Source organism: Onychomys torridus, chromosome 6 (genome assembly GCF_903995425.1).
Source record: "Onychomys torridus chromosome 6, mOncTor1.1, whole genome shotgun sequence".
Lineage (NCBI taxonomy): Eukaryota > Metazoa > Chordata > Mammalia > Rodentia > Cricetidae > Onychomys > Onychomys torridus.
Genome location: NC_050448.1, coordinates 38,026,570 through 38,044,734, shown reverse-complemented (window position 1 = coordinate 38,044,734; position 18,165 = coordinate 38,026,570). Strand labels below are relative to the sequence as shown.

The 18,165-nt window shown below is 42.6% G+C and overlaps 1 protein-coding gene across 2 annotated transcripts in view; it reads left to right on the top strand.

Moving 5' to 3' along the window:
- Positions 1-2,619: 2,619 nt before the first annotated feature.
- Clrn1 (clarin 1) overlaps positions 2,620-18,165 on the top strand; it is a 38,512-nt gene continuing 22,966 nt past the window's right edge. For both annotated transcript variants that reach the window (XM_036189322.1, XM_036189321.1), the window contains exon 1: positions 2,620-2,872. In XM_036189322.1, coding sequence (XP_036045215.1) covers positions 2,620-2,872 — 253 coding nt within the window. The remainder of the gene's footprint in view (positions 2,873-18,165) is intronic.

Sequence of the window (18,165 nt, the reverse complement as noted above, 5' to 3'; positions counted from 1 at the left end):
TTGAGCCTTAGCTGAGGTGCAGACACAGTGTTTTAAACATCTCTGCAAGTGATTCCAGTGAGCAGGCAAACTGAGCATCCCTTGATTAGAACAAAGGCTGTAATTCCTGGTAAGTATCTAAATGTGTTCAGCAGAGACAAAAAAATCTTTACTATCGTTGTTTATTAAAGATAGGAAATTTTAACATGCGGTAGGAAGGACATGATTCGGAGGTGAGGGACTAACTTACTATGTTGTATTTACTTTCTGTGTCTCTACAGACAGGGTTCCATTTGCTGTAGACTAAAACAAGCCTAAAAGGTTAGACGACCAAACTGCTTTCTCCATCCTTGGTCTGTCTTCCAGTCGGTAGACTTTAGACACCTTTGGCAGGTTTGTGGCTAAGTAAACCACTACTCTATGCTAACTATTCCTCTCTTGCCATATTCTTTCTAAGGAGGTATTAATACAATTGATTGAGCTGCAATTTCTTTCTCCAGGCTTTAGGAGTGTTCTGGTTTTTTGTTTGCGTGCCCCGCACCACACTCCCCCCCTCCCTTACCAAATACATTGATCAGATAAGCTGGATTATATCTAGATACTCTCAAACTAACATTTCTGGAACAAGTAGAACACATATCCCCAAGTAAGTGCTACTTGGGATTACTGTGGTCCCCCTGTTTGGCTAGGACAACTGACACCCTAAATCCAGCAGAGAATTCACTGAAGAGCCCAATTATCTGAGAGGTGCTTTTTGATATGTGTCAAATTCTATGCAAGAAAAGGCCTTACTTCTATTTTTAAAACCTTATTTGGAGTCCCCCTGGTGTATTTCATATGCCAGTTCTTCGGCAGCTGTACCGGAAGCTGGCCCCTTTGCTCTGCCCTGAAGGAGTATTGCTATACCGTAACCACTCTACATTTACTTGTCTACCCTCAATAATCAGGGGCTAGCAACTCCTGAGAGCGCATAGTCTGCCAGGAACAGCTTGCCACTACCTCAAGGCTGGAACCCTGAAGTCCCCTTCAATCTAGGCATAGTGTGGAGACTCATCTCGGGCTCAAAATGAAATGAATCAGTTCTGAGTTTCCTTAAAGCTACAGTCTTACAGGTGGATCAAGAGAATAAAAACTAGCACAAACTTGTGGGCTGGGTCAACCAGACAGTCATCTTTGCACATGCCTGTGTTCTCCAGAGACCTAAGCTGTGCAAACAACAATGGGCTACCCTGCCCTGTTACTTCCAACCCAATCCAGCTGCAGCGCTTCCCCCTTCTCAAGGTCAGAGCTTTGCTTAGAAAAGCACATAAGCCACAGAACTCTGTTAATTAGTTCAGTAGGTTGTTTAGTCTCTCTGGCCTCTATTTCTCTCTGTGTGCAATGGAATAAGATCAGCAGCAGGAACAGCACCCTCTCACTATAATACTCGTAAGCGCTAATAACACAATTCGATGCTTAGCGAAGAACAAGAGTCAAGCTTGTACTAAAGGTAAGGGGCCAGCATAGCATGAGATAATCAGTAAACAATCTGTCTTTCTTGCAGAGAGAGAGACAGACAGACAGACAGAAACAAAGACAAAGAGACAGAGGGGGCCTATTATATTTGTTTTCCTCTCTTAGGAACCTCACTGGGCACCCGGAGCTAAAAGGCAGTCACTGAACTCCACGCTTGAGTTTTCAGGTCTTAATTCCTAAACCAAATACACTTTACTACCAATATTGCTCAGCCATGTCTCTTGTCTCTCAAGCGGTTATTTTCTCTGGGAGACCTGATCGTTAGTGGTGGATGGTCTGATCTCAGCATTGCTCTCATCTTTATAGATGATGCAGCTCCTTGGCCCCTCAGGTGTGTGCCCTTGCTGCCATACTGATACAGCCAAATGCTTCAAATGAAAGCATTTGTAAACGTACACACCTGCAACTGCACCTCCACGTTTCTCTGTGTCAAGAAGAGTTTGAATCGAATTTTCTCTAAGTAGATCTCATAGAAAATGTGGGCCTGGAAGAACTAGGGGTGAGCAGGACCAGGCCTGTGCAGCTCTGGGATCTTTGTGTCTACACCAGACTCAATGCAGTGCCCTGTTTCATCTATCTAAAATTAAACGTTTTCAAAATCAATTAATTACTATTACTTGTGCCGATGCTCCCACGGCTAAAAGCAAACAAAACCCAGAAATGAAATCTCATCAATATGTGAACGTCTCACGTTGCTGTAAATTTGCCATGGGAGCCAAGCGCGGTTCTGAAGGTTTCAGCTCACCCAATCAGACAACAGGCTGAGAAGGGGCAGCTTCTCTCAGGTTACACAGAGGACTCCATCTGTTACCCTAGACCTTTCTTAGTAAGTGACGTGAGAGGGGATCTGGAAGGCAGTTTGAAAGAGTTTTATTCTACAAATTCTTAGCCCAAAGATTCCTATTTAAAGAGACGCAGAAGAAGAGGAGAAAAGCCCCAGTGTGGGTGAGAAAGGACGGGTCATGGACTGGCACTCTGCCTGGTGGAGCCACCATGGGGAAGGACATTGCCTTCCCAGCTTGTGCCTTCAGCTTCTGTAATAAATGCAGCTGAAGGGGCAGTCCTTCTTGATGCTCCCAAAGGTCTTGGTTTTGAACTGCGTCCCCACCAAGGCCATTTCTCATCATGCCAAACCAGCAGAAGAAAATCATCTTTTGCATGGCTGGTGTGTTGAGCTTCCTCTGTGCTCTCGGAGTTGTAACAGCAGTGGGGACACCACTGTGGATTAAAGCCACTATCCTCTGCAAAACGGGGGCTCTGCTTGTCAATGCCTCAGGGGAGGAGCTGAACAAGTTCATGGGCGAGATGCAGTATGGGCTTTTCCATGGAGAAGGCATAAGGCAATGTGGGTTAGGAGCAAGGCCTTTCCGGTTCTCATGTAAGTAACAATTGCGTCTAAATTATTTAATGCGTTCTGAACACTCCTCCAGCTGTAGCAAAGACCTCTGTAGAGGATCTTGCCCTGTCTATTGCAGGACTGTTCAAACCACCGTGAACCATTTGAAATACCTAGGACTCTTAGCAATTTCTCCCTTGTTTTTTATTTTGTTCTTATTCTTATTAATTTTTCATTCTTGTTATTTTTAGTAAGATCACATAGAATTAGTTGTTATGAAGTTAGGCTTTTTGAAAGGATAACCTTTTAAAAGGGCTGACAGGATGACTCAGCATTAAGTATATGATGCCAAGACTGATGATGAACTGAGTTTCATCCTTGGCACCTGCATGATGGGAGCAGAAAACCAAGCTCCCCAACTCGGCCTCTGACCTCCATTCACACCATGGAGATCTCTCTCTCTCTCTCTCTCTCTCTCTCTCTCTCTCTCTCTGGTTCTCTCTAAATTTTTGAAAATGAAAGTACAACCCTTAAGATTCTTAAGTATTACTAATTATGCCAGATAGCATGGCATCTTTGTTAAATAGAAAGAGTACTTGAGGAATTGGGAACACGGTAGAAATGATTTCTGTGCCTTCTGTCCTTTAAAAAAGGACCAGTTTACTTGTTTTTCCCTCTGCCCGTGACTCTGCCCACACTGCTAGAATCCTTGCTGTTGGTAAATATTCTGTTTTCATATTTAACCAGTTTGGAATTACTTGGCTACAAAAATTTTAAAATGATATACTGGGATAACTGTCAAAGAAATACATGCCAACCGTACACAAAACATGCAACGGATTGACCTTCAACTTGGGTAGGGAATAGGAGAGATTGTCATGATTTTTGTAAAATGGAAGTGTTATCCACAGTATTTATAACATGTTTATCTTGAGACGAGAAATTTCAAACAAATTACCATGAGAATGGGCAACTCATTAAATGAAAATTAATAAGAAGTCATTTGTTGTATCTCTCACTACACACATCCAGAAGTTATTATTATTTCAAAGGGCTGGTTTGGAGCAATCTTATAAAGACACAGTCAGTAAATTACTGCATAAATCACTCTTCACGAAAGGGGACTCCCAGTTGGGGCATTTAAAATGAATTATTATTTTGCCTGAGTTTCTTTTCTCCTCTAATATAGGTAGAAGGTGAAATTAATTGAATTTATTATTAACATATGCAGCATCTAATTAAATTTCAGCTCTGGCCCATTTATATTTCTGCAACATTCCTTATATCTTGTAAGCAGTCATTTGGCACCAACCTCCAACTCACATAGGCTACAGAGTGATATGAATTTTCATAGAGCTCCAGAAAAATCCCTAAGAATTAGTCTTCAGCTTTTCAAGAAATTATCATCAACTAGATTTGATGAAGTGGATACAGCTACTTTCTCTGAATGCCTTTAGTTCATTAAGATAAGCGAGCTGTGAGAATCACATCGTGAAGCTTCCTGGGAGATGGGGGTAGGAGGGCAAACAAAGCCCAATACTGTGTGATTTGCAACTGTATTAAAAAATAAAAAAGGAGAATAGATGAGTGAGATGATTTCCCCGTGACTCACCAGCAGCCAAAGCCTGAACAAAGCTCCTCATAAAGGCACTCAGACAAAAGCCGGGAATGACAGGGACTATTCTGGAGGCCCTGTGTTTATGACAGTGAACTGGAGGTAAATGTGACTTCTGCCGCAGCAGTGACACGATGTTTTCCTAGCACTTACTGCATACTAGGCACTCCATCTGCTTTGTCTTGCTGTCTTTCAGAACTCACAGCGGCCTGCATTCTTCTTGTGGTTCAGTGTACAGGTTTTGTGGCTGTCTCTTGTGCTGGTCTTACCTGGGAAGTTATTTTAATCAGGTTCTCATTTGCTTGCATTCTATGAGGGTTGGCAGAGTGGAGCACTGTTTCTGCAATACCACAGCCCACCTCACAAATTGCATTGGTCCTTTTGCTACTCTGTATATTTCTCCCCAGCATTGTGATGAAAAGCTTACATTTTTGTTTGTTTGTTTTTCCTGTGGTGACAGCCCTTTCTATACTGTAGGATACACATATTCAGTAAACACAAAATACTACATGGAAATACACATGTTAAGACTTTCGTTTATTTTGGTGAATTCCAGAGAAAGATACTAATAATGTAATTTTTTCTGCCTAAGCAAAAAATAAATAAAAAATAAAATTAAATTTTTTTTCAGTATAACATGAAGGAATGTTAGAAAAACTGTATAATAAATAACCCTCATGGAATTCTCAAAAAAAAAAAAAAAAGCACACTTTAAATACACATCCTCCTCGCTGTTGAAACTCTTATCAACACCCTTTTGAAATACTCTACACTTCCAAATTCACACTTCCACCCCCATCACAGTGTAGCGTATGAGCCACATGGTCTCATTCAAGATGCCACCCATACCCAGTCAATGGTGTTTCACCAACTTGTTTAACAGAAGGGAGCCTTCTGACAGGTTCTCTTCATAGTTCAGTGCAAGTCCTGTTAATATAAAACAGAGAGTGGCTTTACCCTGGCATCCCGATAGAAGTTCCCGCTCAGCAACGCTTGTGGCCTCCAGAGGCTGGAGGGGAGGGGGGATTCTGTCTGGCTGCTTCTACAACCCAAATAAAAATTTGAATACAACGGTTCCAAGAACATCCCCCCATTCTCAGCGTTCTTTAGAAAGTTATCAAGCAGACACTGGGATTTAGAGAAGTGTTCCTGAACAGGAGGTATAGAAACAATAACTTATTAAGGTACCAATGACTCTGTGGCTAGTTGTCACGTTCCCTTCAGTTGCTATAGATTCATATTTCAATTCCATTGGATTTCCACCTATATTCTGCTTGTCTAGACTTTTTCTTGTACAGGGGATTAAACTCTAGGCCTTGCACATACATGGTCAGAAAATGCTATACCACTAAGCCACAGTCTTGACTTCTTGCTTAGATCATCATTGACCAATAGAGTTACAATGTAAGTCCTACTAGCCACATTAGAACATAAAAGCAAAAAAAAAGGGGGGGGAGGGGTGAAAGCCACTTAATAATTTTCTTTAACTAGGACATCCAGAATACTACTGTGTAAACAGATAATTCATATAAAAATCACTGAAATGTTTTATCTTTCTATTTTTCTTAGGCAGTCTTTGAATTCTAGTGTATGTTTACACAACACAACCAATTGGGACTGGCCACATTTCAAATGCTCACTTTAATGCTACTTCATTGTACAGCATGGGTTTAGATGGAGATTTACTTGGAATAAATTGGCTATTGAAAATGTCAATATTTTAAATGACGTCTTGCTTGGCTCTGCTGGCCAAGTCTATATGTGTGATTTTTATGTGCAATGTTTATGTCACTTTTATAGCATGTATATATATATATATACATATATATATACATATATATGTATATATATATGTGTGTGTGTGTGTGTGTGTGTGTGTGTGTGTGTGTGTGTGTGTGTATGTGTTTTAACATGAGATTGAAGAATGAAGAAGAAGAGGAGTTTGGCAACACAGTGATATTTGGTCCTATTAAGTATTGCCTACTGACCATTCTGTAATAAGAATCTGTCCTGTTCGCATGCAAAGTTATGCTGGGGAAACTTCTCATTTCCCCAGGCTGATTCTCATCTATCTACGGGTCAGTGGTTCATTTACTAGAGGTCTCTAGCATTCCTGCCCAGACAATGATTTCATTCATTATAATGAGGAAATATTTGCCTTTGAAGGCAACACATCTGGTTGACATAGTTCTTCATTTTATGTCACCTGTCAAATTTTAGTGATAATATTTAAATGCCAAATCAGCCATCAAGACAGAAACTTCCAGTTTTGAGCTCACGCTTTCTCGATTTCTCTCTCTCTCTCTCTCTCTCTCTCTCTCTCTCTCTCTCTCTCTCTCTCTCCCTCCCTGTGTGTGTTTTGTTGGTTTAAAACACTACAGAACATTATCAAAATATAATATTCAGGAATCATATGGTATCAGTCATTCCTAGATATACTGATCTGTTCATTGCCAACGCAATTCAATGAGCTGGTAAAAACACATGGAGTTTTTTTTTTTCCTGATATGTAAAATAAAATTTAACCAATCATGCATCTCAGCTTCCAACTTCAGTCATACTTTGAAAAGCATTTTAATTTGGACCCTGTGATTGAAAATTTGTAAAAGCCTCAACCGAGCCAGTGTACTTCATATCTTAGAAAAGCCGAGATCCTGTACCAAATGAGGTATATGACCCAAAATGCAGGGTGGATGCTTAAAGCACTTCTAAGAACAGGAAGGTGACTTCTTGAACACAAATAGCTGAGACTTGGGGGTCGTTGTGACCATGAATGAGAGCTGGCATTCTATCTCTTACAAGTGCGTCATCTGTCTTCAGCGGGCCCATCCAGGCTCCCTACAGCTCTCTGATGGCTTTCCTGGAAGAGCAGAAGGCTTTAATGTCCTGCTAATGTAACATACATTGCCCCTGGCCCCTCCCTTCCTTTGCACACAGCCTGTATGGATGCTGGCATGAGGAGATGGGCCTGGGAGAGAAGCCTGTGAGGCTTGTCTAAGTCTTCCTGATGGGAGTAAGGAACCATTGCATACTTACCCAGAATGCACAGGCATTTTAGTTTGGAGACGCATTTATCTAGACTCATTCACCTCTGAAACAGTCCAGCAAGTAGGAGAAGCCTTCCCTCTTTTCCACTGAAACAACAGGAATCAATGGCACAGATATGTGAGAAGGAACAACCTTCAGTTTCTCTCAAGCCTTGTCGTTCCTCTACGCCAGTTTGAGGGTGTCAAGCAGAGTGAAGCACAAAGAGGGGTTCACAACTATTTAGTGGGTGACTGTTGGAATCAAACAACCTAGACTGGAGATGAATTTCTGCTCCTGTGAGGCTCAGGCTCTTGGTGCTCTGACCATGTGTCTATTTTTTTCTTCTATCATAAAATGGAGGCAGAAACATAAGATTGTTTCTGAACGTTTCTTTCAACTCGAATATTCTGTGATGAATACAGTGGTATGCTAGTTTAGGTGAGGTCCTTGAGGATTTGAAATTGTCCAGTCTTTCTAATCTCTGTCACTTGATGTATTCCCTGACTGACAAATTTCAGCCACCATTTTTAGAAGTGGTGAGTTCTGTGAGCCTTTCCTCTGGCCGTGTTTTATGAAGCGTTCTGAAATGTGCACCGTGTGTCAGAACCCAGGCTCACTTCTCTATCGAGGAGATCTTTCTTTCCCTTTTTGTCACTCTTTGGACTCTTTCTTTCCCTTTTTGTCACTCTTTGGACTTTTTATGTTGAAAGCAGCAGGTTGAAGAAGGATCTAGTGAAGAAGGGGATGCTTTGGAGCTTAACAGCAATGGGCCAGTGGGTCTCTGAGGGCATCTTTGCTCATCAGTGCCCAAATACCTGAGCTAGTGAAGAGAAGCCATGGAAGGCTGAGGGGGAAGGCAGGTGTGTGTGTGTGTGTGTGTGTGTGTGTGTGTGTGTGTGTGTGTGTCATTTTTTCATTTTTCTCTGCAGATTCCTAGTCTGTCTTCCATAAAAAATTCCCCCCAATCTAATTTCTTGTACTGAAAACGGCAAGAAATGATTAGTCTGCTTAACATTTCAAAGGTATTCTTTACCCAGAAGAGGTTCTGCCTGTTACTTTGAAAGCACTAGGAAATGTCCAGAGAAGACTTTTTAAAAAGACAAACATCTATTCTCCCCTGACCATCACTGCTCCCTTCTCCCATTTCCTTATCAAAAGTCCAGAATGAGCATTGCTTAAGAATCGGAATTTCAGCCATGTGGGCTAGTGCATAAAAGTGCTAGGTACCAGCCTTTACTCCATCTAAGTCATCCCTTACACTGATGGGGGGACATTGTTGTCCCAGAATATCTAGAAGGAAAGAATATGGATGACAAGCTACTGCTTTGGGGGGAAGGGGAAGTTGTTTTTGTTTGTTTGTTTGTTCTTGTGGAGATGGGGCATGACAGTGTCTTACTATGTAACCCTGGAAATCCTGGAATTCACTGTGTAGACCAGGCTGACCCCAAACTAATAGAGACCCACCTGCCTCTGCTTCCTGAGTGCTAGGAATAAAGAAACAATTCACTATGTTTGACTTTTGGAGATTTTTTTTTTTTAAAGTTTCTTTGCTTTTGAGACATGTTGTCCTGGAATTCACTATGTAGACCAGGATGGCCTCAAACTCACAGAGATTTGCCGGCTTCTACTTCCTAAGTGCTGGGATTAAAGGCATGCGCCATTATGCCTGGCTTGAAATTTACTTTTTAACTAGTACCTACAAATGATACGTACTTTAAAGTTCCAAATGATGTTTGATAAATGTAACTTTTTAGATTTTGTTTTTTATGTCTGTGAGTGCTTTGTCTGCAGGTATGTATATGCACCGTGTGCATGCCTGGTGTCTGTGGAGGTCAAAGAGTGGGCCAAATCCCCTAGAACTATAGCTGTGACAGTTGTAAGCTGCTGTGTGAATACTGGAAACCAAACCTGGGTCTTCTTCAAGAGGAGCAAGGGCTCTTAACCACTGAGCCCTCTCTCTAGCCTTTTGATATATGTAATATTTAAACTGAGATAGCCATATCTATCCCCCCCAAACATTTACCATTTCTCTATGGGAAAAACTTACCAAATCCCTTTTGCAGCTTTGGAAAATCTCCAGGGTATTATTTTTATCTATAGTTACGTCAATGCAGCAGCATGGTGGGTCTTCCTGATCCCACCTAACCGTCTTACAGGCTTTGACCAAGCTCATCACCTCAGCCTCTGTAAACCACCGTTCTCCTCTCAGATACTATGGGGCTGTCTTAGTTACATTTCTATTGCTCTTGACTCTTCTAAGAAATGATTTAATTGGGGCTGGCTTACAGTTTTATAAGATTAGTCCATTGTCATCATGCTGGGAAGCAGGCAGGCATGGCACTGTGGTTAGCTGAGAACTTTACATCCTGATCCACAGGCAGCGGGGGAGGGGGGTGCGGGAGAGACAGACAGACAGACAGACTGGGCCCAGCATGGGCTTTTGAAACCTCAAAGCCCATCCTCAAGCAACACACCTCCTCCAACAAGGCCACACCTCTTAATCCTTCCCAAACAGTTCCACTAACCGGAGACCAAGCATTCAAATGTATTAGCTCATGGGGGCTTTCTCATTCAAACCACAATAGGAGCCAACTTTTTTATATTCTGCATACAAGTGGGATCATACAGCACTTGTCTTTTGTGCCTGGCTCCTGTCAGTTAACATCATCATGATCCTAAATGGATGCCTGACCAGAACTCTGGTGCATCCCAGAGCACTTGTTTGCTTTTGCAGAAGACCCAGGTGCAATTTCCAATATCCTTATGGCAGCGCACAACCTGTGGATCAGGATGTAAAGGTCTCAGTACAACAACCAGAGATAAAATAACACAGTAAGGGTGACTTCATGATCTCCCATTTCTCTGCTTTTCTTGTTAACTTCTGAAAGTGACTTTATCTTCTCCAAGATCTTTCAGACAGCTCAGAAGAAAAAAAAAATGTGAGTTCAGTGCCCATTCATTGAGTACCTCAGAGGTGTCAGGTATTTTCTAGGTATTATCTTCAATAGTTACATGATAGGTACTGTTGTTACTGGGGAGACCTGGGGTTCCTTGTTGGTTTCTTAGTTTTCCTATGAAAGAGTTTATCAACAGGCTCTGAAGATGCTTCATCATCAAGGACAAATGCTTCTTTTTTGTGGGGGCATGGTGGGCATTGTCTAATGTTTGTATATTATCGACAGAACACTGCAGTAAAACATTTTAGTATATTACCAATGGCTACCATGTCCAAGAATTACTGTAGTGCCTATTTAGTATAGTGGATATGTTTCTTTTCTTTCTTTCTTTCCACACAGGTTTTCTATGTGTAGTCCTGGCTACTCTGGAACTCACAGAGATCCACCTGCCTCTGTCTCCCCTGTTCTGGAATTATAGGTGTGCACCGCCGCTGCCGCCACCACCACCAGGCTGGATATGTGTCTTAAAGAGTGATTGATATAACTAGAACATATAACATGGATTCAGTACACTTAATTCTTATTGAGTAAATAATATACTAAAGGCGGTGAAAGGAAATAGGTAATTTTTTTTTCTTTTCTTCATTATAAACCCAGATTTAACACTCAAGATTGGTTTTATGAGCATTGTGGGGGAAAACAACAGGGCAAGCAAGGTGTAAATCTTGGCACTTACCAGGAGGAAAGAAAAGGTCATGACTTCCAGAGAGCAGGCGGGCTCGGCATCGGAGGTCAGCAAGCACCGGTTGGTGGAGGGTGTGAGGGGAGCTTCAGAGACCGAGCAAGGCCAGTGTGCCAGTGGGAACATGCGCATGTGTCTGGCTGCTATTTGAAAGAAAAAGAGACAGAAAAGAGAAAGGGAAACACTGCTCACATCTTCTGGAGGGAGAAGTACAGTATCTCGTGAAGGAGCTAATTAGTCCTCTCTTCTCCTCAGCATGTCTTCAGGAGAATCAGATTTCCTGGGGAAGTCAGACTCCTGGCCAGGTGATTGACAAGCTCTGCTTCCTTATGGGGGGAGATAACAGTATGTAATGGACTTACCTTTGGAGAAGGGCAGAATGCCACAGCTCTATTGAGATCCAGAGTCACTATTTTTGGCCAGGAAGAAGTAGTTTTCACTGAGTGGGGCTCCACAAAGACCAGACACTTTCCCTTTCTCATATGGTGATTTAAACCCTAAAGCAGGGCTTCTCTTTCTAGGGTCCTCAGAGAAACAGGAGGTGGTGGTCAAAGTTTACTGGGAGGGAGGATGTCTGTCCTCAAAGTCTGTCTAGCTAACTACGATTACCATGTCAGTTCTCTTGGTCAAATATGGAGTGCTGAGATATCACCAAAAGTTCCCCAAATCATCTAAGGAGCCAGGATGTAGCAGACCTGGATTCCAGTTCATGTGCAGATGATGAGTAAGACTCTCATCATTTCTTGGTAAGAGGAGCATCAAAGAGATACAGGGAGTTGCCTTTTGGTTTTTGGTTTTGGTTTTGGTTGGTGGGTTTTGTTTTGTTTTTTTGGCCTTGGTTACCATTCTTTTCTGTGCTGCTGGGGGTTCAAACTGTGCTGCCATCCACATGTCTCAGCATCTTTTTTAAGGTGGTGTTGAAACCTCACAAGAACTTATTCTTAAATCCATTCTTTGCTTTATTTAGTTCAATCTCTAAATATCCAGACACTGGGTTTTGACTTTTAGAACATAAAATAGTTAATCTTGCTTGATAATGGAGATTGAGCAGGTAGCATGCTTCAGCTTTGAGCTATGAATTACACTTTCATGTCCACAGTGTAGGTTTAAGGCATCTGAGGACACTGTTTAGCTAGCTGAAGTCCTTGTGGTATACCTACTAATTCATCGCTGTGACTACAGCAATGCCTGCCCTACAGCAATTGGCAAAGTGGGAGACCTCCCTGAGTCGACAGCTTCACAATAGAGCCAGTTATCAGCACCCAATTCGTGTTAAAACCTAGAGGCACCAGACAGAGCACCAATTAAAGTCTCATGTTTGTTTGTACTCCCACCAACAGTGGAAGAGTGTTTCCCTTGCTCCACATCTACTTTGGAAATCAGTATGGTGGTTTCTCAGAAAATCAATCTACCTCAAGACCCAATGATACCACTCTTGGGCATATACCCAAAGGATGCTCAATCATAACACAAGGACACATGCTCAACTATGTTTGTAGAGCATTATTCATAATAGCCAGAACCTGGAAACAACCTAGATGCCCTTCAACTGAAGAATGGATACAGAAAATGTGGTCCATATACACAATGGAGTACTACTCAGCAGAGAAAAACAATGACATCATGAGGTTTGCAGGCAAATGGATGGAACTAGAAAACATCATCCTGAGTGAGGTAACCCAGACTCAGAAAGACAAACATGGTGTATACTCACTCATAAGTGGATACTAGATGTAAAGCAATGGATAACTAGACTACAACCCACATCTCTAGAGAAGCTACTAACAAGGAGAACCCTAAGAGGGATGCATAGATAGCCCAGGATGGATTACTCTGGGAAGGGGAAATAGATAAGATCTCCATGAGTAAACTGGGGATGAGGAAGCAACAGAGGGTAGGGGATGGGGGATGAGAACATAAGGAAACAGAATGGTTGGGCTGGAATAGGGACGGAGTGGGAGAGCAAAGAAAGAGATACCATAATAGAGGGAAATATTATGGGGATAGGGAGAAACCTAGTGCTCAGGAAGTTCCCAGGAGTCTACAAGGATGACTCCAGCTTATACTACTAGCAATAGTGGAGAGGGTGCCTGAACTGGCTTACCCCAGTAATCAGATCAGTGAATACCCTAACTGTCATCATAGAGCCTCCATCCAGTAACTGATGGAAGCAGATGCAGAGATCTACAACCAAACACCAGGCTGAGCTCCAGGAGTGCAATGGAAGAGAGAGAAGAGGGATTCTATGAGCAAGTGGCATCAAGATGATGGGGAAACCTACAGAGACAACCAAACCAAGCTAGTAGGAACACATGAACTTTAGACGGGCAGCTGTGGAGTCTTCATGGGACTAGACTAGACTCTCTGAATAAGCAAGACAGTTGTGTAGCTTGGTCTACTTAAGGGGACCCCGGTAGTAGGATGAGAATCCATTCCTGGTGCATGAGCTGGCTTTTGGGAGCCACTACCTGTGGTGGGACATCTTGCACAGACTTGACACAGGGAGAGGGGCTTGGACCTGCCTCAACTGAATGTACCAGGTTTTGCTGACTCTTCATGGGAGGCCTTACCTTGTCAGAGGAGAGAATGAGGGATGGGTTGGGGTGGGGAGTCTAGGGGGAATGGGAGGAGAGAAGAGGGGGATCTGTGGTTGATATGTAAAATGAAAAGAAAAGTCTCATGTTCTTCTGAGACAGGGTCTCACTATGTAGCCCTGGCTGTCCTGGAACTCACTACAGCTGGTCTTGAACTCACTGAAATCTGTCTGCCTCTGCCTCAGAGTGCTGGGATTAAAGGCGTGCACTCATTGATAAGTAAAATTCCCCTGGTAATGAGTGACTCTGCCAATGCAGTAAGTCAGATGAGGCCAAATTAATAAGTCCAGGTTTAATCTGTGCAAAACATTCCCAGGGGGGGGGGGGGGGGGGTCCCAGGGGAAGAGGAGAAACCACAAGGGGATACCACGTGGCAAGTCTATGAGCTGGGTCTTAAATACCAGAGTAGCTCTATGGGAGGAGCTGACCCTTGGCAGACTTTCTGAGGGGCAGGGCCCAGAATGGAAGGAGTAATGCCAGAGCAGAGCTTCCCAACACCCATCAACTGGCTTAAAGTCTCACTGTTTTAAATGAAATAAACGAAAGTTCATTTTACCTTAGAAATTCTGTATTTTGTAAAACTATAATCATATTTTAGAAAAAAACTCGTATCTACTTTACTAGGGCTTCTTGGAAATTTTATGCATACTTCCTTTTAGCTGAAGAAATTTTTGTGTGACGCTGAACCCTGGGTACATAGGTAGATAATATAATTACACAATTCCAGCATTTTTGCAGATGATGAATCATAAAGAAGTTTAGTTTAAAACAATTTTTGGTACATACATAATTTTGCCATTTATTAATGATTAAAGCAAATTTTCATAATAGTAAGATGGGGTGGTCATTTATTTTTTTACATAAAGAAGTAAGTCTTGGCTGAATTTAATACATCAGGGCACAGAGCATTTCCAACATTTTTCAAAGTCAATGGATATTTTGATTTTACGATTGTCAATGCTGAGATTGCTACTCTGCAGACACATGGAATACAAAATGGAAGAAGGATGCTTGCAGCCATTCCAGGAAATGGTTGGAAACTCAATCCCAATCCAAGCCAAAATTTAGTTAACAAACATTTTTGAAACTCAGGTCAGCAACTCAGACAGCAATTTTTAAAATCAAACATTCTAACACGATACACTCCAGAGACAAATTAATTTGATACTTACAGGCTGAGAGATGATGGTAGGAGAATACTAAAAAGGCTTTGTTTTTCATGAATAAACCATTATGTGTTTACTAGAGCAGACAAACCTTGTATGGGCAGTGAAAACACTGCTGTTTGTAACGTACGATGGTCTGGACTGAGCCCAGATGTTCCAAGCAGTGTACGCCATCATTGTGCGGTGTGACAGCAAAGTGTGCTTGGTGTGTCATCAGAACCAAAACTGAAATCCAAGTCATGCCATGCAGCATGGAGTTCTGCTCCAAACACCTCAGATCCATTACACACTTGATTTTGATTTAATTTCTACCCATTCAGAAACTCCTTACTGGGGCCAGATCTTTTAAACCACCAACCTTCAGTCATGTGACCCCTTACTAAGAGGAGAAGCACGGAACAATTGAAAACTCTGCTTCCCATAGATATGCAGCTAAGAGCCCAGGCTAGGCGTGGTAGCTGGGACACACTTTCATTGCAGGTGTGATGGAATTGACCATGCAAACTTACTACCCGGTAGACTAATTTATTCAGGGTGGTGCTCTGCTCCATCTCAGCATGTCATCACGGTGGCAAAGTCATTGTCCCAGCGTGATCATACCCCTGTGGATTCAGAGCAGCTAATTGAGTTCTGTTCTCAGAGACACACATGTGCCAAAGCAGCTGTCCTCCGTAAGCCACCATGGGTGACTAAGACTCACTGGTGGGCTGTCTGTGAGTAGGCTTGAGCCAGGTGGATTCACTTCAGCTGAGAAAGAGTCAGGGAGGTGCTGGAAAAATCGCCTTTAAATTGTTCTGTCACATCAGCAGGTCTCCTCCTTTTAAGTGCAAGGTCGTGGATTCCATTCTGTCTGACCACATAGCCATCAGGGGCTCGGCTCAGTACCTGGCTGTGAGCCTGTGGGTGATACTAAGGAAGGTGAATGCATGGAGCTTATGTCATGGTAATCTCTTTTACCAGATTTTCATAATGACCGACTGCCCATGGGCCGATGGGCCGAGGGGGAAAGTCAGATCAAGAGCATTTCTGTAAAAAGAAAGAAATTTCCCCTCCTCTTATTCTCTTTCAAGAAAATGAATAGCTGAGCACCATGAAGCAAAATGGGTCTTTAAAAATAAAAATCTTTTATGTAGAGAAGGACAAGTTGAGAAGAAAGGCAGGACCTCTGATGCTACCTCTGAGGCTTTAATCTGAGCAGAAGTTGCTTGTCATTGCTGACATCATTATCAGAGGCCTGTCTCTGTCCCCAGAATCTCACAGATGGCATTATCTGCATTTCACATCTGGCGGATGAAGGGAAGAGGGCTGACAAGACCAAAGCTATTAGATCAGTGGTCCATGAACCTGGCTGCAGCTTAGGATCCTGGGGAGTCTTTAAAACAACTGATGACACCAAGGCTCCATCAGGGACTATTGGATCTGGCTCTGTGGGGCAGAGGCTGCAGTGTTGGGTGGGTTTAATAGCTCCCCAGGTGACTGTAGTATACTGTCAAGGTTGAGGGTTTACTGGAGTGATGGTAGTTAGGGCAGGTGGCAGCAAGTGAGGCCAAGAGGTCAAAACTTAGTTCAAAGGAGGGTGAGAAGCAGTAGTTAGCATTTAGATTTTCTGGTCAAAAGCAAGCTGGGATCCTTGGCTTTCAGTCATTAAACTGTACATGTCCTTGAACAATCTGGGGGATAAATCTCCAGTGAGAAACGGAGTGCACCTGCCTCTCTGTCCCAGAGACATTCTTCTCACATCTGCCCACCAGCTCCAGGTCCAGCTGCTTGGGCCAAAGAGCCAGCTCTGCCCCTGACAGGATGGCTCCTGGCTGCTCCCCCACTGTCTGTGCCAGTCAAGTCACCTGATTTGCGGAACTTGGCAGAAGATCAGAGACATGTTCTCTAACCACTTGAGCAGAAACAAAGCTACTGTTTGATCCACATCTGCCTGTCTTCTATGCAAATCCTCTGGTCCTTCCAAAGATCCTCACAGGGGTCCCCTTTAGCAGTATCTATATGAAGATCATTTTAGACATTACAGAGTGTCCAAAAACTGCACACAGGAAGTAGCAGAAGCAAGAACGGAAGCAGTATATCAGATGACGAGGGAGTGTGTGACAGGCATCAAATAAGTAAGTAACAAGGAAGCCAAAATCCCAGTATTTTAAAAATAGTAACAGCCACCCACCTGGTGATGAAAAAGGGGGAAAAATCTGAGCTACAAAATGAAAAGTTTGTCTTAATTCATTTCACATGATCCAGGGATGAGAGTGGGAGGGGGCGGCTCTTTGGTCCCCGTGTAAGACACGGAATCTGATCACCTGGAGACCAAATGGCCCTGCCTATCCCAGTGGTTGGTCCTCAGACTACAGAATGCAGACACTATGCACTGCGTGATCACATCCCTCTCTCGTCAGCGGTACAACCCTCCTGCTGTTCTCATCAGGTTAAAGACATATTTAGGCAATTACTCCACATTTCCAAAGAGCTTCTACATAAACGATCTCATTCGTATTTCTCATAAGCTCTGGGACATTTCTTCCTTCCTTCTTTTCTCTCTGCCTTTTCTTTGACACATAATAGTACATATTCATGGGGCACACTATGCTGCCTCAATACATGTGTATTGTATAGTGATCAAATCCGGGTAAGGAGATACATTCAAAACCTTCTCTTTGATATTTTGAAATATACAACGCAATTTTGTTAACTAGAGTCACCCTACTGTGCAACAGAGCATATTTCTCTCGCCTAATTGGAACTCCATGCCTGTTGACCAATCTTCCCCTCGCCCAGCCTTTGCTAACCACTATTCAGTTCTCTATTCCTGTGAGATTGCTGTTTCACTATCCACAGTCACAGATAAGGGAGCTGAGATGTTTAGAGATCTCATACATAATAAAGATAACACTTCATTCGTCCAAAATCTTCATAACCCTAAAAGTACTGCTCAGCTCAACCTGACATCCCCTCTCAGTTAACACCTGTCTATTTATAACTCTCCCAGCAACATGACCAGCAGCTTTTGCTTTGGTGATTCATTATCTTTCAGTCTTTTGTCACTCCTGGGCAGTGCTGTATTATACATAACTCAGATTAAAGTTACTAAGTTCTGTTTTTGAGACTACTAGAATAAGAGACGTTACAGACTAGAATCAGTACCAGATAAAGGGATAATGAAGACTCTGAGTAAAACATAACAAAAAATTCCAGCAGCTAGAACTAAAATAAATTTTGAAGCAATTGAAATGGAAGTCATACATTTGGGGGTATCAAATAAAACATGGATTAATGACAAGCAATAAAGAGACA